This window comes from Berghia stephanieae, chromosome 3 (assembly GCF_034508935.2).
Source record: "Berghia stephanieae isolate SIO BIC M18660-M18661 chromosome 3, UCSD_Bste_1.3, whole genome shotgun sequence".
In the NCBI taxonomy this organism is placed as follows: domain Eukaryota; kingdom Metazoa; phylum Mollusca; class Gastropoda; order Nudibranchia; family Aeolidiidae; genus Berghia; species Berghia stephanieae.
This window is the reverse complement of record NC_088362.1, coordinates 78,240,509-78,262,389: the sequence shown is the minus strand read 5'-3', so window position 1 is coordinate 78,262,389 and position 21,881 is coordinate 78,240,509. Positions and strand designations below refer to the sequence as shown.

General features: G+C 36.1%; 1 protein-coding gene across 1 annotated transcript in view; it reads right to left on the bottom strand.

The window, feature by feature from the left end:
- LOC144969351 (matrilin-1-like) overlaps positions 1-21,881 on the bottom strand; it is a 217,998-nt gene that overhangs the window by 64,832 nt on the left and 131,285 nt on the right. Inside the window, exon 3 of the mRNA XM_078908460.1 lies at positions 21,390-21,405. Within this exon, the coding sequence (XP_078764586.1) occupies positions 21,390-21,405 (16 nt within the window). The remainder of the gene's footprint in view (positions 1-21,389; positions 21,406-21,881) is intronic.

Genomic DNA, 21,881 nt, shown 5'->3' with positions numbered 1-21,881 from the left:
CTCAAACTACAAAATTGGGAGACCTATATTGTGCGTAAATTATTCCGGTCCCTAACGGAAATCACTAGCAACTTGTTATTGTTTACGTTTGGGGCACCTAACTTTACTGCTCTATAAGTTTATTAATTCATCAATCTAAATATCGATTATAATTTTTCTAGTATGGTCTTGTTGCCGATCATCTGGATAACAGTTCGTTATGGTTTTCAGTATTGATCAAAATCTTACTCATTGTGGCTCTCGATTTTACACATTTGCATGGGTAGGGGTTGCAGCACTGTATAAAGGTTAAGAATATTATTTAGAGGAAGTTTTGTGAGGAATAAAGACATTTTAAAAACTATTTTCCATTCTTAAGTCTTTAAATTTTTTAATTCACTCTAAATTGCGCATAAGACCATTTGTGAAGAAGTATTTTCGAGGCATTCCTGGTTAGTTCATAACTCCACGTACATTTACATTAAATTTTGAGTACATATTATCCTCGGCATGTTTGTGTAAGGTCGTTAACATCGGTAGGTATCGCTTTGAATGGGAGTCCAGACACAAGGTAAATGCCGACAAATACCGATCGGCCTGAGGTGTGAAAATAGCGTGTGAAAAAGTGCCAGAAAATACAACATGCCACATTTTATAAATAATGCTCTCGTTTCGCTTACTTGAGGTAATTTCATAAATGCCGGCGGAGTGCATTCTCTTTTTAAAAACATTGTTTTTGGTCTTTTTTTTTCTTCTAATTCTTGAATCGTCTACTGGATTTTTAAAAACTATTGAGCAGTGGATTTAATATTGTGCAACTATTTTTAGAACATCACGATGAAGTATTTACGTTGTCTTGTACAAAGTATAGACATGTTACTGTTACATTTTTTTTAAAAACACGCCATAGCATTCCATTTATCCGATCTGTCTATCACTTTTGCTAAAAAGGGGTTTCATTTCAAATCATGTTCATTTAAGTTTAATTCAATCTAAAACTTACGACCTACATGTGTTTTTTTTTCAGTTAATTTTAATCAATTTCTAAGGTCATAGAATCGCTCTGAAATTGTAATTGTATTAGTCATGTGACACTGATTAACACCCGTCGAGCCTATTGAAACAAGTTTCTCTCTCGACACCGATGGATGGGCATGGTGTAACAACGTTATCTAGGACAAAATGATCTTCTGTTAAATAGATCTCTCTGTTTTTTGTTTGTTTTTCTCCTGACCTTATCTGAACTCAACAACTTGGTTCGTCCATAGTGATCTTATAAAACCATCTGCTTTATCAATTGGCCACATCACATTTCCGCTCACTACAAGACCTGTAGATATCAGTAATATTATGATGTCTTACACGTTGGTTAAGTGTCCCACAACAAGATATGAGAATATAATATGGAATACACAAAGTTATTATCATTGTTGTTGTTGTTATTGTTATTCCTCTTCAGGGCTGGTGGGTTTTTACAAAACATAACAATGGCCAGTGTATGTGTCAGCGGCTATGTAAGAACGAGTAAGAAAATAATAAGATAAGAGAGAATGTGTGGATGATTAAGTGTCACTGACCGTTCCATATGTGTCTGTTAGGTCTCATTGCTTTAATTATGACAATAGTTGGTGTCAAAACTCACAGATCTTAGAAATGTGTTTTGTTGGCTTCGTGATCCTTTGTATGACCGTGAGTCCCGGGCTCGAGTCCTGTCTGGGAGCACAACGTTGAGTTATTGAATGATTTTTACTCACATATTCTTGACAGCAGAGAAATGAGTACCTGTATTGTCTCACAAATCTTGTATTAGCGCCTTACATGGAAGCATCATGGCTTATCCTATATTGTTAAGATGGCTTGGGATCCTTTTAAAATCGCTTATTGCGGGGAATATTTCGCTTTATAAAAACGGAGTTATTTTTTTTTAAAAAGAAGAAATAACAAGCATCAAAACGTGATTCCCTATATAAACAATAAAGACGACAAGGGTAAAATGGTCGTTTGGATCATAAAGATTTTGATCATGGATGCGGATTTTATCAGGATTTGAAGCGTAGAAGAAAAAAAATATGTTAGATAGCTCTAAATCAAATACCTATTCTTTGCAAAGAATGTAGGGGTGGGGGTGAGGGTTAAAGATAATTACAGATTCGCTCGCACGCAAGGCGGCTACTCTGCCAATAAATTAAACCTTTGAGTGGGGGTCCGGAGAGCTCATTTGGTAGAGCACTCGCTTTACAATCAAAAGAACTGAGCTCTATTTCGGATGAAAGTCCAAATTGAAATACAAAGGCCAACTGACCGTTTGTATGAAGTGGCTGTGAAGTGAGGTAAAGTGGACAGTTCATTCGCATCAACGCAGTTGTTGTAATGACGTAACTGCTCTTAATGATAATTGGGTTTTCACACCCACCCAACACAAAAACAGATTTTTCTAACTCAAACAGAAAAGCAACAAGTACATTCTATACATAATATTGTTCAGCAAATTGAGCTCTACATCACAGTGTCAAGATTTTATAACTGTAACAAAATATTTTCGTTCAAATTTATGATGCACTAAATGATAAAAATTTTGGTAGCATCGTATGTGACGATTTTCCTATTGTTGGTAAGGAAAGGGTTAAGGGTCCTGATGGTTCAATTGGTAGAGCACCATCCTCATAAGCGAGGGATCATTTTGAATTGTTTTTTTCGGACTCTTATTCTGTTCACCCAACAATGTAGTTTAATCCCACTATGAGGAGAATTGCTTTTTCTGACTCATCTGTTCACTCAGCGAAGTACCTGAGTCAGTTTAACCTTTCGGGAAGGCAACAAGAGGTTGTCAATGTCCGCTTAATGCTGCAGAAACCGAGACGAACTTCAATTCCATGAACAATACGGCTCTGAAAGACTACAATGTCCTTTGTGTCGTACCCATTACACCGTCGTTACAAGTTTTTTTTTGTTGTTGTTTTGTTTTGATTTTGGTCAGAAAACTAGTCCTTCAAATATCGATCGTTCAAAGTGACCTTTAAAAAAACAACAAAAAACAAAAAAGTCCCAAAAACAAACAACAACTTAAACTCTCAGTATGATTAGTTTGACACTGGAAGGGTCATGCTGATCGATCGATTTTTGAAGTACATTTTTTCTGGCATTTTTTGGGTAGAAAAATATGTTTTGCCAGAGCATAATGGAGTAGATGACAAAAAAAAAAGAAATAACATGGACATAATATACAAGAATTTAAAATAATCAATAATCAATGCGCTTCATGGTGTTTCATTCATTCCCTCAGTAGGCCATATTGAACCATGTTTCCTTTTCATAGAGGATGAAAAGAAATTACTTCTCAGCTATTGAGATTCAATATATCAAGAAAAACACAAACCACATACCCAAGCAGTAACTGGTCAAAGAATTATTGAGCGGCCTGTTCCATTGATTTTCCTAGATGGAGAAAGCTTTTGAATTGAAAAGTGTTCAAAGATACTCCGCTTTACTTTAAACTTTATTGGGGGCCACATGTTTTTAAAAGTGATTTTGTCAATGTATGGCAGATTGAATGATGAAAGAAAAACACGTTTAAACCATTGGGACTCAATGTGTCATGAAAAACACAAACCACCTACTGTACAAGAGCGTTGGTCAACAAGATCAGCTGATTACCTCATTACCCATTCAAATTGCCCCAAACCACAAAGCATTAACATCGACCACCAACAAATACAATTAACTCAAGGGAATTGCTGGTTTTCGTAGAGGTATTTTGTTCCTTTATAATTATCATAAGTATGATTTGTTCTCAGCGTTCACCATTTGAATGGTCATAAATCTCTTTTTATATGACAGTTGTCCTAAATTCATATAGAGTAACTTTCGACAACGATGTCATTATCATTCCTGTCATAAGTATAATCATTACAATTTGGTCGTACTAAATAGTATTTAATTCATTATTGCTTAGCTTTTATTGCTTAGGCATGACCATAGTTAAAAACCATGAGCTCACACTATGATGTCTTGTGTTATAGATTTAGGTTTTCAAAGTGACCTTGATAATTAGCTTGAATTATATCTATTAAATGTGAAAGGCGTTTTACACGGGGGGTCCCAAGCCAAACACCAACCTGTAGGATAAGAAATGACGCCCTTTAGGCGCTATTGCAATGTATTTAAAGACTGAGACAACGCTGTTATCGGCCAACTTCTTGAGTGCCGCGAGAGAATGTAAGAAAGAACATTATTTTCAAAAGACTCAACTTTGCACCACTCAGAACGGTATTCAAATCACCGAAGTCCAGTCCCAGATTTGAAAGTTCTTGACAAGACAGGGCTAATTGTAATCGATCGATATTTGACGGACGAGTTTTCTGGCCAAACTTTAAAATACGGTTTTTCAGAGTACGGCAGATTTCTTCTCCCTCTTATTCACACCTACATTTGAATAAATTTGACCTAACACAACAACTGATTCGTGATGGCCGGCAGTCAACAAGTATGATAATGAATCGGTTAGGACAGATACGTGAAAGATAAACAAGGACAATCTAGCTAGATATTATCAGTGAGAAAGTTTTGAATATAAATTCCTTGATAAATCTTTCACCGGTCGCCTCCTTTTCTTCACAAACGAATGGTTAAATCGGTGCCAAATCCAAATAAACTTCCATTTACCCATAAAATACAGTTTGGGGTCATGTATGATTTCACTAATGATTAGGTCCGAAGAACGACAAAATCGGCATGAAGTGTAAATCGACAACGTGTTGATATTAAGAGTTAAATGTGCTTTTTCAGTATAAAGTTTATCTCTGGCTTTCCTCCTACTCACTCCCATGCCAAGTACGTGATAAATATTTTCAAACTAATTTCAGGATCAACAATAGATATAGGATACAAGATGTACATTGAGTTATTGTTTTCTTTTTGTGCATTAATAATAGTAAAATCAGACTATTAAGAGTCGGCCCATTGCATCAAAGCAAAGAAGCAATCTATTGCACTGACAACTGACACAACTTTAACACCACACCTATCTTGACTAAAAGAAGAAATTTATAATTTTCAGATTTGCACGTAAAAAGACACTGGTTGAGCATCTCCTTAATGCATACATCTATTGGATTCAGGCATTGGGCGGTGCAATTGTTGTATTGTTTACATCCCTACTTTAGTGCAACATTTTGATTTGGGATACTGCATTTTCAAACCCTTTTAAGTTCAATAATTTAAACACCCCTTTCAATACATACCATCTCTTTAAAAAGACGACAACACTTCCATTATATTATATTCCTTTTGTTAGAGGAGATAGTGCAGGAAAAATGCTTAATTTTGAAAACTTCAAAGAGTTGTTATGCAAATAGTTTTATGGGCCATCAATGCAACTATTCCAAAGAACAAGAATATGATAAAAGATGACTGTGTCATAATATCTACACTTTACGTCTGGGCTAAACGTTTCAGCGTGTTCAGTCTCAGTTATAATGGTTATCGTGTTATTTCTATCGCCTATTGCTTTTCGCCAGGGAAAAGCTTGTGTTTGTTTACGGCAGTTCTTGCAAATATTATTATATTAGATATCCGTCTGAGCAAACAGCGGGTTCAATGAACGGGATGTAGAAATAAATATACAACATTATGCTAACCAAAATGTTCCATCTTAAATCCATTCTATTCATTAATTCTTTTAGATTGAATCATTATTTGATACTGGTATCATTCACGTTCTTCTATCTAGTTTATACAGAAAAAAATGAAGACAGCTAGATATACTAGGTAGATATACTAGATACATCGTTAGATGGATGGATGGATAGATAGATAGATAGATAGATAGATAGATAAATAGATAGATAGATAGATAGATAGATAGATAGATAGATAGATAGATAGATAGATAGATAGATAGATAGATATTATTTTAATATTTACCACAATGTTGGAGTCAGTTTACATCGATGTTTTAGGCCTAATCAGCCATCGTCAGGACATTGCTACATGTCGAGCACTATCCGTACCATATTTGTATCAAACACGATTCAATAGATAGATAGATAGCCTAGATAGATAGATAGATGGTTATATAGATAGATGGTTAGATAGATAGATAGATAGATAGATAGATAGATAGATAGATAGATAGATAGATAGATAGATAGATAGATAGATAGATAGATAGATAGATAGATAAACGAGTGTGTGAGAGGAGAAAGATAGACAGATTGTGTCTGAGAGAGCGAGTAAGAAAGAAAGAAAGAGAGAGAGAGAGAGAGAGAGAGAGAGAGAGAGAGAGAGAGAGAGAGAGAGAGAGAGAGAGAGAGAGAGAGAGCAAAGAAATCCGTCCGGAGATTAACAAGCTATTGGATTTCATTTCTGTATTCATTTCCAAAGCGCAAACTGAAACGACATAAGTCCCGTTCCTTGCATGGGAATGGTGCCGATATTATCGTCCCCAGCAGGAACACTATTATTGCGGCAGTTCTTACAATATATTCACAATACATAAATATATTGTAAGAACTTGAGTTCCTTGTGTTTATACAGTGTCAAAAATGCATGTATAAAAAGTATCATATATCAACTAAGGCAAGTAGAGTTGAGGCAAATAGAATATGAATATAAAGTATAAAGTGGTAATAAAGATATCATGTTAATTTTAAAACATTTTAAAGATAAAATAAGCGTGGGTGCCGATAGTGCAGTTGGTAGAGCACTCACTTCACACGCAAAGACCATGATATATTATTCTGACCCCCCCCCCCCCCCCCCCCCACTTGTCCACCCAGCAATGATTGGGTAGCCCTGTCTCTTTGTGACAGACTAGCGTCCTATCCAAAGGATTCTATGCAATTGCTTTTGTTGGTTTCACGCAACTGAAACCGGGATAAATCCGGCTCCACGGACCTAGCGGCTCTGAAGGATCACTTAAAGATAAAGCGATTCTTAATCATAAAGTTTTGAGGTTTGAGGATGAAACCTGTCATCAGCATAACAAATTTGGTAGATTAATGTACGACATTTCATTTGGTGTTTTTTTTTTATCCCGGGTTGATGAATGTTTGACAAATTAGGGACCATCTTAATCAATTGATATCTGAAGAAAAAGGTTTCTTGTGGAAAGGAATAAAAAATAATTTCATCATTATGAACCGTTCTATTGACATGAAAAGTGTTTATATTGAAGAATTTGACGTCACTCAGCTTTTTATTGTTATTGTTTTTAGGCCTCTTGTTGAATTCTCACTAAATTCTCTCAATCAGACTATACATTTTAAAGGTTACACATAGTTTCGTATGTTGGTATGATCGATCTGGCGGGCAGAATTTGCGATTATTTTATTTAAACGCAATATGAAAAGTGAAGTCACATACCAAGTTGACTTAATTCGACTTTGCATATTGCGTTTTAAAACTATTTTTTAGTGGAAAATAATATATTTTATCAATTTATTACCTTATATTATGTAACACCTGCGACTACATTTTAAAGGCATCTTTGCTTCAACGAATGCTGCGTTAGGAAAGCTACATCCCTATATTCGGCATACATTGGATGCCGTTTAAAGCTTTACTCATGAATGTTTAAAGGTTGTGGTGGTTGTTAGGAAGTAATTGAGCTGAGACCAAGACCCATGGTGTCACATCGAAAGTGTTAGCCTGGTTGGTGGATATTATGTAAAATGTCGTTAAAGCTTTTGGTAAGAGCGGCATTAATAGATAAATAGTGGTGCTATATGTTCTTGTGGTATGACACTCGCTTTCGGATCGGAAGGTCCAGTGTTCAAGACCCGTACTGAAGTGCGCATAGTTGAGTTCTTGGAAAAGACTCTTTACTCACATTCTCTCACCGTGCTCAGTGTAAAATGAATACATAGTCGTTAACAGCGTTGTCTCTGTCCGTAAAATTGTAATATTGACTAACAGGCGTCATGTCACATCCTATCCTATATGTTAAGTGTTGCTGTTGGTCAAGGTTCCCTTGTAAAGCGCTTTGAGAACGTTTAGTGGATATTGCGCAATATAAAAGCTCGGGTCTTTTTTAATTCTCTATTCTGACAAGATATATTAGTAAAAGAAACTGGCCAGGAAATTTTACTATCGGTATCGTCAATTCAAATGGCCTTTATTGTGTCAAAAATTCTCAAACCGAATTTCAAAGAGGAATCATCATTGGGACTTTTTTTTGGCAAGTTCAGAATCATTTTAATCGATTGACATTGAAAGTTTTTTGGGTTTTTTTTCTGGCTAAAATGAAAAGAATTTCAGAAATTATATCATTCTTAATTTTGTTCGTGTTTTATCAAATAAGTTTCTATTTTGTTAAAGGGCAAACTTGAAACGTCAAATTTTATTCGTTTTTAGTCTTATTATCAAAGATTTACATAAACAATATAGTATGACCCACGGCTCAAATTGGTATCGTAACTCACAGGATGAGAAAATAATAAAAAAATATACTATTTTTATCCTTCTCATTTCAAGAAACTATCTTTATTTTCCTCAATAAAACATAAAACAAATTTTAAAATTAACATTTATATAGAGCAATTCCACGGATTAACCATGTCAATGCACTTCACACTAGTTTCATAAACTTAGCTCAGATCTGATGGTTTAACTATAAATTTGGTTATCAGCATCTGAATTACCCATACATATTACCGTTTTAAGGGGTGGGGCACTTTTTCTTAGGTCCCATGTTCGGCATTAAGATTAGTACACATTGATAAAAACAGACACTTAGAAGGGTTTCATATACATAGGCAGCCTGGCTCACCGGTACGGTCTTTGCCCAGTTTGCGGCGCTGCACTGCGGCTAACACCTGGGTTATTCCAGTTTTCCTTTGGAATAGACTCTAGAGACGAATATCCTCTATGAGACGAATAAAGGGAATTTATTAACGCCTCATACATCAATATTTATCAAGGCTACAAATCCCTCGAGCTCGGAATACAATAAAAGCCACACACCCCATCGTGATGTTTGTTGTCACAAAGGTTATTGGCCTTCAAAGATGAAACGGTAATCCGGTAAGTAACGGTTGGTGTACGAGGAAAGTCAGTAATCTTGACCTCAACCTGCTGTGGATTTCCATTCCCATCTAGATCGGCCAGCGATGATGGTCCGTGAAGGACGAACGACTAATGCACGTGAGTGAACACGTGAGGTGATGGGTGAGTTAGAATTATGAGAGACCCTCGGAGTCTATGGCTTTTCCTTTCATTGCGATGTTCTTTATTATGCATTTCTTTTTTTTTCCCCTTAATCCCAGGGTGACTACATATTTCCCTACCTGCGAGATGTTTGGTATGGTACATTTGAACGAAGTGAAGAGATATTATGTCGTCCGACGGGATTAAGATAAAGATAATAATAATAATAATGCTGAAAACTTATATAGCGCTATAACTCCGAGACACCAGACTCTAAGCGCTTAAATTACAAATTACTTTGGCTGAAACATACTCATTCACACACACAAGCACACACACACACACACACACACACACATACACACACACAACACAACACACAACACAAACCAAACCTATCTTGCTTCTCATACCATCTACTAAAATCGAAACAAATATGTTTTAAGCGAACGTTTAAAAATAGACAAAGATTCTTTTTCACGAATGCTCTGCGGTAAGGCGTTCCAAATAGAGGGTCCGAAATGAGAAAAGGATCTCATTCCAGCATTTTTCCGAATTCGAGGGACAACTAGTTTTGTGGAATCACTGGCCGAACGTAAGGGGCGGGTTTTGAATATCTTTCAATTAGTTCTGAAAGGTAGGAAGGGGCAGTACCTTCAAGACAACGATACACTAAAACACAAGCTTTGAATTTAATTCTTTTCTCAACAGGCAGCCAATGCAGGTCATGAAGTAGAGGTCCGGCAGAGTCGCACCTACGCTTCATAAATACTAGTCTGGCAGCGCTGTTTCGGACAATCTGAAGATGTTTCAGATTGTATTGCGAAACGCCAAACAACAGAGCATTACAATAATCCAATTTCGATAGTACGAGGGACACAACCAGGTGCTTGGTCACATCCTCAGATATGAACCGTCTAATGGAAGCAATCTTTTTTAGTTGGAAAAAGAGAGATCTAACCAAATTATTAACCTGATGCTCCATCGACAGTCCAGAGTCTAAGAATGTGCCAAAGTTTTTCACTTTGTCAACAATTTGAATGGAGGCATCCCCCAACTTCAAATCTGTTTCACTTTTCCACTTCATGTGGAAAAGGCATGTGTGTATGTGTGCGTAAGTGTGTGTTTGTGCGTATATCTTTGTGAGTTTTGGGAAACACACACATACCTATATATATATATATATATATATATATATATATATATATATATATATATATATATATATAATTTCATGCAATAAATGAAGCATTGAAAAGTTTATTAAGCTTGGTAAATTGGAGGAAGGGCACAAAAGAAATGTTCACACACACACACACACACACACACACACACACACATATATATATATATATATATATATATATATATATATATATACATTATGTGCATAAACATATATTATGTCTATTTATGCATATATATATATATATATATATATATATATATATATATAATATATATATATATATATATATACATGCATACATACAAACACACACACAGACGCACACACACACACACATATATATATATATATATATATATATATATATACTATTTATAAATGCAATGTTTATTATTTTCTATTAAGCTGACCGCATATATGGCTACATTCAGAAACATTTACAACCATAATATAGTACAGTAAATGGGTGTTTGAACACATTGAACCAGCCGCCAGTTAACATTCCATAATACATGCTTTTCATTCCAAATGATTGCATGATTGCGACAATTTTAATTATAGATAAGAATCTGGCCTCTATCAATTAATTCAATCACTGACGTAATTCACAGTGCATTCAACGAGTAACGACATCATTCGCAAGGACATTGTTTACCCTAATGATAAAAATTACCTATAAAGAAAAACAAATAGTTCTTCAGTTGCATTTTTTTCTATAAAAATTACAACTTCTAATTAACCATTTAACTGCCGTACTCTGGAAAAATACGTATTTAAACATTTGGCCAGAAAACTCGTCCCTCAAAAATCGATCGATTTAAATGGTTCTCATCTTGGCAAAAAAAAAAAACAAAACAAAAAAAAAACGATCAAACCTACGACCTCACGAGGTCTTCCTTAAGTCCCAGGTTTGAGAATATTTGTCAACATGGGAAGGGGGGGGGGGCATTTAAATCGATAATATTTGAATGACCAGTTTTCTGGCCAATTTTTTTTAATACGTGCCTTTCCAGTGTACGGCAGTTAACTGGTTAAACCCCATGCTGCTTGTTCCAATTGTACACCACATAATATTCTAGATATTTGAGGTGCCATTAGCATACATGAGGCTTATTAAGTGGAATGCAATAAAGCTATTACTCACTATTACCTATGATGCCCACACCCTTAATAATAATAATAATAATAAATAATAATGATGATAATAATAATAATAATAATGATAATAATAATAATAATAATAATAATAATAATAATAATAATAATAATAATAATAATAATAATAATAATAATAATAATAATAATATAATAATACTTTATTGCATCCCGAAAAGGAAATGTTTTGCACAGACGTGTTTTAATTTACATAATAAGATAAAAATACAATGGAAATGGGATGTATATATGAAAAAGGAGTAGCTCCATAACCAGAGCTGCGCTTTATAATATGAATAATTTCAACACTGTATAATAAAAAAAATGTTCCAATTATGGTCTATAAAGCAGCATTAAACACGTTTTACTTCTAAATCTGTCTCATTGTTTTCCGCGTGATGCTGTATGTTTAAAGCTATGGGCTTAACCCTCTCCTTAGCAACCATAGGAAAATCGTCACAACTGACAATTTTATAATTCTGAATTTTCTTGTACATCACAAAATGTAAAGGAATGCTTTGATTACAGCTATAAATACTAAACACTTGTGTTGTTGACATCATTTTGCCGAATAACATTCTTCATAGAATGTACTTCTTACTTTTTTGTTTGATTAGGAAAAGTCTATTATTTTGTTAGGTGGGTATGAATTTTCGGGGGGAATTCTAAAAATAGCTGGCAAGGAGAGAGTTAAAGTGACGTATACTTATTTGTAGGTCTCATAATCCGATTAGTTATGGTCCCATTGTTGTTATGAAAATACTCTCAAACCAACGCAAAATATTGGTTAAAACGCTAAAATTTGTCTATTACAACAATGTTAACATAAGCCCATGATTGTGCTCGGTTATCAGAACTGCTAATCTGCGCGTGGGAATTAATTGTCCCAGCTCTCGTGAGCCTCTGTAGTGTAATGATAGCACATCTGACCGGTAGGTCTGACGTTCGATCCCCACTCGAGGTAGACTGATTTTTTGGGATGGTTTTTTTCATGTATTTTTCTTTCTTTCCTTGTCTGGCCTCTTTCATACAGTTCAGTTCTTTAAGTTTGAAGAACTGCTTATTTCAGTGAATTCAATCAAAATATATCAACTCAGCTATAGCTTGAACTTGAGTTTTTTTAAGGAGCTATATCCATTTAATGTTCTCAATGCCCTTTGCAAGGGATTTTAAGCCAACAGCAACACTAAACTTGTAGGATGAGACATGACACTTGTAAGGGCTATTACAATAATCATTTATTTTTGACAAAAACAAATGTTGTTACAGGCCAGGTACTCATTTTACACATGAGTACGGTGAGAGAATGTGAGTAAAAAGTAGTATCCAAGGACTCAACTTAGCGCCTCCCAGAGCGGGACTAAACCAGGGACCTGTTGATCAGCCGAAGGCGAGTGTCGTGTCACAGGACCACAAAGCCGCACTTCTAGAATCAGTGGACCAAATTTTCTTTTTGGAGCTTTTATATAGTGCAATGTCCACTAAACATACTCAAATCGCTTTACAAGGGATTTCTGGCCAACAGAGCATCACTTAACATGTAGGACGGGTAATGACGCCTGTTAAGCGATATTACAATTTTCTTTCGGACAGAGTCAGCGTTGTTAACGGCCAGGTACTCATTTTACACCTGAATATGGTGAGAGAATGGAGTAAAAGGCCTTTCCCAAGGACTCAACTATGCGCCGAGCGAGGCTCGAACCTAGGACATTCCGATCCAACAGCGAGTGTCACAAGACCACATAGCCGCACCCAAGGACTCAACTATGCACCGAGAGAGGCTCGAACCTAGGACATTCCGATCCAACAGCGAGTGTCACAAGACCACATAGCCGCACAAATGTCATAACACCTGTGCCCTGCACCGCTTAGCCTTGTTTGTCAGTCAAAATATATCTCTTTCCATGAAGGATGGGAGTGATAAGTACAAATCGATTAGGAGCGGGGTCACCTTATCGTTGGTAAATGACAGTTCCAAAGTGACATACTATAAAAGGACCGAAATGGACGTCACTCAGCTCTTTGTTATTGTTTTTATACGGCCATTTTAATGATTAGTTCTCACTAAATCATATACGAGTAAATCAGACTATAAACGTTTGATTTTTCGCATGGTTTTTGTATTGGTACGTTCTGTCCGTTTGGCAGATGTGAGTATTTTATCTAAAGGCATAGCATCAATAAAATAGAGCGAGTTGAATCGAACTAGAATGGCCTTTAGCTTACTGTATAAATTCTCATTAAATTATATCAACCAGACTATAAACGTTTGGTATTTCGCATGGTTTTTGTGTCGGTACGTTGTCAAAGGAGATTTTGTATCCTGCCTTATCCAGTCTTGAAAAAATCAAATCGCGCTTCCATGTCCAAATAAGATAACTCTCAATATAATTCAGAATCCTTCATATATTTGGTTAGCAGCTCTTATGGAATAACATTTACGTTTCACATAGTACAAGTAGTGTCATGGGCACCTCTTTTGAAATAGAACACTGCCCCATAATCAAGTACTCAAACCAAAAGCAAGCAAAAGCATGAGTTAACTTGACATATCAATTGACTTGATGTTTTTTCTTTTTTGTTTCCTGGAGTGGGAGAACTGCATTCACAGATGTCACGTGACGAGATCACCCAAAAATAATTGGTCCAAAACTGTATCGTCGTGTGACCTGAAATTCATCAAGGGTAATAATGCGTTTTTGACTAGATCTTATGTCTAGAACACCGTGAAATTCCTGGACACACGAGATGTGACCTCGTATTTACCCTCTTTCTCCTCCTATTATATGCTTTAAATTGAAGGGGTAGTATGAAGTGCTTGATGGGACTCAATGCAGGTTCTTATCATTACCCATTCCAGTCCAGTGGTTTTGGAGTTGGACGCCCCAAAGTGATATGTCATGACCTTCTTTTAGGTGCACGATGTGTGGCTCAGTGTGATGATGATGATTATGATGATGATGGTGATGATGATGATGACGACGACGATGATGATGCTGATGATGATGATGATGATGATGATGATGATGATAATGATGATGATGATGATGATGACGATGGCTGGAGAAAGCAAAAGATAATGATAAAAAATAATTGCTTGCACTTTTACGAGGGGTGATCAAGAAGTCTTTAGTATGACTAAGAAGGAAGCAGGAAAGAACTTTATAACTTAGCACACCTACTTATATTTTTCTACATAGTCAACCTGCAGAATAAGAAATTTATGACATCTCTCTTTGGTCTTCAAAAACATTGAAAGAAATATGATCCAGAATGGTGCCCCAACTAGTCTTCAATAATTTCAATGGCGTCCTCTGTTGTCATAGAAATCACACCCTTTGAGTGATTAGTGATTTCTTAAAATTACTCAAGGCGAAGGTTAAACATATTATATGCAAGTAGATAAGTGTTGACACATCCATCTTTTGGGGGATAAACAATAAAGACACCCATGCGGTTCAATTAAGTGACAACTATTTTTATGGTTCCTTTGCGGAACTACTATCTTTCTCGTCTAATAAATTTTGTCTAACCACGATAGTTGCTAATCGAAGGAGAGTGCAAACCAAACAATACATTTCCTTGGCAAATTTGGCTCAAACCAAACAATACATTTCCTTGGCAAATTTAGCTCAGTGCTGTGGGATTCAACCAGACAAGTCAAATATAATTTGGAAGAAAGGCACTTTGCATGTGAGATGATCTGCAAATATGACCTGAGTCATCCAACACTCTAATCGACAGTGTAAAGACATCATGCCGTTGCACGTTTTGCATCTCAAGTGAACATGGCAGCGAAAGGTAGCTCTTCTTCGATGAAGCTAATGCATATTCATGGTCACCAGTGGATTTAATGTTCATCTTGTAAACCAAAGAAGTGATAAAACGAGACGTCGTTAAGTCTGATTATTCGCCCCCCCCCCCCCCCACCCCCTTACACCTTTCCCGCATCATGGTCGTCATGCCTCGAAATGTCACAGGACAGACAGTTCTATCAGTGGCAATAGGTGATGACCTGTCATTTGGTAAGGCGTTTCGACACGACGAAATGTACCGCATGCCAAAACTACCACCTATCTACATCATGCTGGTTTTCAACCTGATTGTGCATCGAGCTCTCACATAGTTTGATTGATTTTTGTTTGGATTTCGGATGTCACAAACTGACGAATGTCTCAACATATGTTTATGAATCTTTACTATTCTCCTCTCTTGTCCCCCTCTCTCCCTCACTGCCCTTTCCGGAGTTGGAGTCGTACACTATTTGAACCTGTTGGAGAAAGGGCTACCCTCACCTTTTTCATCGTAATTTGGTACACAAGAATGTCCACATGGGCCTGGTGGGATACCCTATTTGAACTGGTTGGTAACTCTTTTGGCCTTGAGTAAATCATACAAAAGTACTCAGGCGAAGGCTGATTGTTTTCGTTGATGGAGCATGTAATAGAAAAACATTCCGATAGAAACCGACACTGGAACTCGCTGAATGCCTTTGTTGAGTCCGGACAAAACGCATTATTTTCGTATTCTGGTCACACAAAAACGTTTAAATTCAATTATCAATTGTTTAAACGGTCCCCAACTTGTCAAAAAGTTTCAAACTTTAGACTTCAAAAAGACTTTTTGTTGTTGTTGACCAATTGGATGTCATTTCAATCGATCGATTTTGGATATAAAAGTCCTCTATGAAAACCCTTTCCTTTGCCAACCACGAGAAAAGCGTCACGTACGTTGCGATACAACCAACACTTTTCTCATTCTGATTGCTTTTGCACGTCACAACATTTAACGTTTTTGTTATAGCTATAAAAACTTGACACCGTGTTGGAGAGCTCATTTTGTTGAACAAATATTGTGTGTAGAGTGCAGTTTTGGTTTTTCTGTAAATCTATTTTTATGTTGGTTGGGGGGGGGGGGGGTGAGAAATTTCAGGTGAAATTCTGAAAATGGCAGGTAAGGGAAGGGTATATAAATAGAAAAAATAAATAAAAGTGTTTGGTCAGAGTAGGCCAGAGATAGGATAGCACATACCAATAATACAACAAAAATAAACAGTTTGGCGGGAATGAAGATGTCTCGGAAGTAATGAAAACACGAAGATAGAAAAAAAAAAAGCCCGTGAAAACACGAAGATTATGCTCCCATTTTCCATCAGTGTTGATCATAACCACACCTCTCTTTCAATCATGTAAATAGTACGGACAGATCTAAAATTTTACATATGGCTTTTATATATTTTAGATTGCCTGATATTAATTACAGTTGTGAGATCTAGTTTTCATTAAAGAAAACAAATAAAATTATTTTTTCTCTCATTGCACTACATCTAACAATAATGGTTTATTTTGGTTGGCAAAATTTCAAAGTAAGGATATAAATTTCATCTTTATTCTCTCATTACATGTCATCTAGTTTAATGATGATTGTCTATTTTGATTCGTTAAATGATAATTATTGTTTATTTGATCGGCTTAATTTCAAAGTAAAAATATAGACTGCACTCTATTCAATTCCTTACTCGGCTTAAAGGTAAGATGTTTCAGAGCATGGACAAATTGAAAGCCGAACGCATGATTTAGCTCTGTCTGAGTAAAGAAAATATTTTAAATCTAAATGACCAACTATAAATGGCAGGTAGAGACTAGAATAATATACATGTAGAAAAAACAAACTTTGGGAGTAATGACTTATGATATATACATTTTACTGTAAATTTGAAGGAATGGTTTTCTAGTCAGAAATTCAAAAATGTGTATTTTCAGATTACGAAACAGCTCAGGCTCATACTGGATCAGGCCGACTTGTACTTATTTACAAGTTTGATAACCCGCATAGTGTCATGGTTTCATCGATGTAATGAAAATACTCTCTAACCAGTGCAAAATATACTCCATTATATTTAACGTTAAATTGAGCCCATAACTGTGTAACCATCAAATATGGGCACGAAAGCTCTACAAAAATACTTTATAGGAGAAAATATAATCTTTTCTTGAACTGTGTTAATAAATTCTTCTTTTTAAAATCATTCCTTGTCTTCGTTCAATATTGGATTTATTGCAAACTGCATAAAGAAGACGAGTAGTTTTTTTTCTTCCATCTCTACCCGTAGATTAACAAAAAAATTCTAGTTGATCATGAGTTAATCCCGATTTCTAAAGCGTGAAACGGACAAAAAACAATTGCTTGCTATCCTTTCGATTGGACGCAAAGCATATATTGGTCCTGGTTGGACAGGGGGGGGGGAGGGGTCAGAAAAAAATCGCGACTACACCCGGGATCAGTCTCGGTCCCTTTGCGTGTGAAGCGATGTTTTACCATCTGAGCTATCGGGACTCCCCGCTCCTACCGCCCCCCTCCCCCCTTCTCACATGCAGATAAGCATAGACAACATTCAAAGTGCCACGAGCTATTTGTACAGCTATCTGTCATGTGGTCAGTTATATTTCCTTGTATTTTTGTTTTGTTTTGTTTGCTGGTAACGTGTCACTGATGATTACAGCATTTGGTTGTGGTTTGTCTAGAATATCTCTGCGTCACAGGAGCGTCAGCATAGCATGTGTCTTGATAACATAAATAATTAGGCCATGAAATCGTGTAGGCGTAAGAAAACACTGAAAGACATCGTACCTATGTTTTAAATTAGAGGCCGCCCTCGCTTTTTGTTGGTTGAAAGATGATTTAGTTAGGTAAGGTAATTATCAGGTGTGTGTATACATTGTTGCTCAACAAATTAATCTTGTTTTTATGCATATATGTGTTTTAAAATTTCTTGTTTCATTAAGAGGTTCCGACAACTCGATCTATAGATTGAATTAAATTGACGTCACTCACCTCTTTGTTATTGTTTTTAGACAGCCATTTTAAGGATTATTTATTTCTTACTAAATTTCATCAATCAGACTATAAACGTTTAAGGTTATAGTTTTGAGTGTTGGTACGTTGTAACGGGCGGATTTTGTGAGTATTTTACCTAAAAGCATAACATAGCATCTCGATTGGTAACGTTATCTAAAAAGCGCGAGCATATAACACCGATTTTGGAGGACCTACACTGGCTACCTGTAAAGTTTAGAATTGAATTTAAAATACTCACCCATGTTTTCAATTGCTTAAACAATTCTGCTTCTGTTTACCTTCAGGAACTTATCCACCTTTATGAACCCAGTCGAAATTTAAGATCTGCTAATTTAAATATCCTAAGGGAACCCCCAAAATCGTTAGTTTTTCATGAGAAATCCTTTGACCACCATGCCCCCGACTGTGGAACTCCATCAATATTGAAACTAAAAAGTGAAAATCCACTTATCTTTAGAAAACGGTTAAAAACTGAGCTTTTCTGTAGGGCATATAATTTGGACTCTTAGTATGTATTTTATTATAATATATTATGTTATCATCGTATTTGTGTGGTTTTAACATGCCAGTTCTATATTTGTATATCATACATGATGTGTTGATGTAAAGCGCCAGTGAGCAATTCTAAATTGGAACTAGGCGCTATATAAGTTCATTATATTATTATAACATCAATTCTGCCGTACTCTGGAAAAACCCATATTTAAAAATTTGGCTAGGAAACTCGTCCTTCAAATATCGACCGATTTAAATGTCCTTCATCTCGGCAAAAACTCTAAACAACTCTCATAAGATTAGAGAGAGAGAGAGAGAGAGAGAGAGAGAGAGAGAGAGAGAGAGAGAGAGAGAGAGAGAGAGAGAGAGAGAGAGAGAGAGAGAGACCCGACAACAAAAGTGACAGTCAGAGCTAAGTGAGCTTATTTACGAGTCTAATAACCCACATTTTTGTGAGCTAAAGTCATTGTTGTATTGGAAAAAAGGGCTATCAACCCAACACGTAATAATCTCCATTACAGCAATCATAATAAATCCACATTTTTTCACTAGCTGTTAGATGTGAGTCAAGATCTGAAAAGTTGTGTATGAAACAGTGACAGATAAAGCGGACTAAAGTCATCCCAAATAAATCAGCCCGCAATCGAAGCAGGCTCATTTTTAAAAAAATGATTTTGCATATATTATTTATTTCTACTTTGTCTGGCACTGTTTCATAAAAAAAAACCTTGCTGGATTTTAATTTTACACTAGTACCTACTCTCTAATTTTTCACTTTGATGTTTTCAAATATGCCAATCTAGATTTTAGCCATTGCTTTTTATAGAGCTGACGTTCTCCCAGTTTCTGTCGTGTGAAATGAACGGTAACAATTTACTTGTTGCCATATAGACAGGGCGTTGTCTTGTTGGGCATATTTAAATAAGATTCAACTAGCTACCAATTCACTATAATATCGTGGAGATAGAGTCTGGCAAAATTCCGGAAAGCATTATTTTCATATTGTAGCCCACGAAATAGCGTTGACGGACTGCCGATCTTTCATGCTTTAACAGAATGTGATACTGGGGTTTTTTTCTGCTTCAAAGGAGAAAAAAAATCAGAATATGGGATGCTTTCAGTGAATTGACCCCTGCATTTCTTGAACTGTCTTCAGCTACCAAACCTACGGAAGCCTGCTTTAAAATGATCAAAAAGTTTGTTGATCTTGAATTTCTGTTTGAAAAGAATAGTACTAGGCCTGTGCTGATTTTGGTGCAAATCAGTTGAAGCGATTGTCCGCCAACCTCGAATACACACACAAAAACAGACAGACCGTGGCCGCTTATCATACAGAACCGATGACCTACTTCTAACAGTTGATATTCCACAAAAAATGACAATAAAGCTAGTCTCTTTTTAAAAAATGCATTCTATACGGTCCCCTGAGTGTTGTATAAAAGGGGTTTGCTTTAACTAAAAAGTGCATAGTTCCAGTAAAATTTGTTGCTTACTGTACATACTAAACATAAACTTGACTGTGGGTCACTCGCTTGTCAATACGATGCACTATTAATCGATCCACTTATTCAGCTTACCCTTTCCCTCGTACATTGCCCAGCCAGGAAACTAAATTTCAAAATAGCTTTGGCTATAACTTATGTAGGTGTTTATGTATAAAACTTAAACAAAAGGAGAAATGGCACAACACACCCCAATCACACACACACACCACTACACACACTATATATATATATATATATATATATATATATATATATATATTGATTTACTTGTTTCAAACAGACGCTATGGATCCCTTTCATGGCGAGCAAATCTACTTGGATGAACGTTATAATACGGTAGGTTGACATAGTTACTTCCCTTTCCGCCACTTTTGCCAGATCTAAAGAAACCAAGCAACTCATTTACTGCTGTGTAATATGATCAGAGATTAAAATATGCCCAAATATGATACTTTCCCTGCAAGGGTTCGAACTTCGTATTGTGAAGCAAGTGAGCTCACAATGCGCAAAAACCCAAACCATGCAGACTCTATCACTCTAGAGGACAAAGTAATCAAACTTGACTACAATTGTCTCATCCATAGGTGTCCAATAATTTGTGAAAACGATTTGCTCTGACCTAACATGGTAACTTGGATCAACGGCATAATGCTGTAGGATGACCCATCATCTGTGGAGTAACCTAGTTCCTTTCGCCAGATTCCAGATTAATGAAATCTAGCTACTCATTTACCATTGAATGAATATTGATATCCGCGATATCCGCGGTGAAAATTAAAGAACTTCCATCGGAAAGAGTCCGAACTCAGTGCGTGGTGTGAAGTAAGTGAGCTTCGACTACGCCACCTGACCCAAATTGATCGTGTAATATTTCTTCTTGAGGAGGAGTCCAGAAAAGAAAATAATCAATTACAGTTGGCCATTAGGGCATCAACTGAGACTGATATTGGTGTCTGATTTATGAAAACGACTTCTTCTGACAGGCTGACAAGGTAAGAGTTTTTTGAATAGATGTTATTCTAGGGGGAAAGGAGGAAATAGAAAAAAAAAAGATTAACACTTACCAACTTGGGCATAGGCCTGAAATAAATAGAAATGAAATAAAAATATCATTAGGATGGATATTGACATATATTTTTTTCCATAATGGTAGATTGGTTTTAGAATTTATTATAGAAACGATAATTATGTTGCTGATGTGAGGATCATGTTTGTTCAAGTTGTGATGACTAAGATGATAATGATCGGCAATATTGGTAGTGGTATTGAGAATTATGGTGAAAGTGATGATAATGATGATGATGATGATGATGATGATGATGATGATGATGATGATGATGATGATGATGATGATACAGACTTTGGTGATCAGGGGACGGTTGTGACAAGGAAGAGGAAGAAGATGAGAAAGTGTTATATTGCTAGAAGGTATTGCATACCATTCATTTCTCATATTCAATGCTAGACAAAAATAAAGCCACACACACACAAACACACACACATACACACACGCACACACACACATGCACACACACACACACACCAATGGGCGGGAA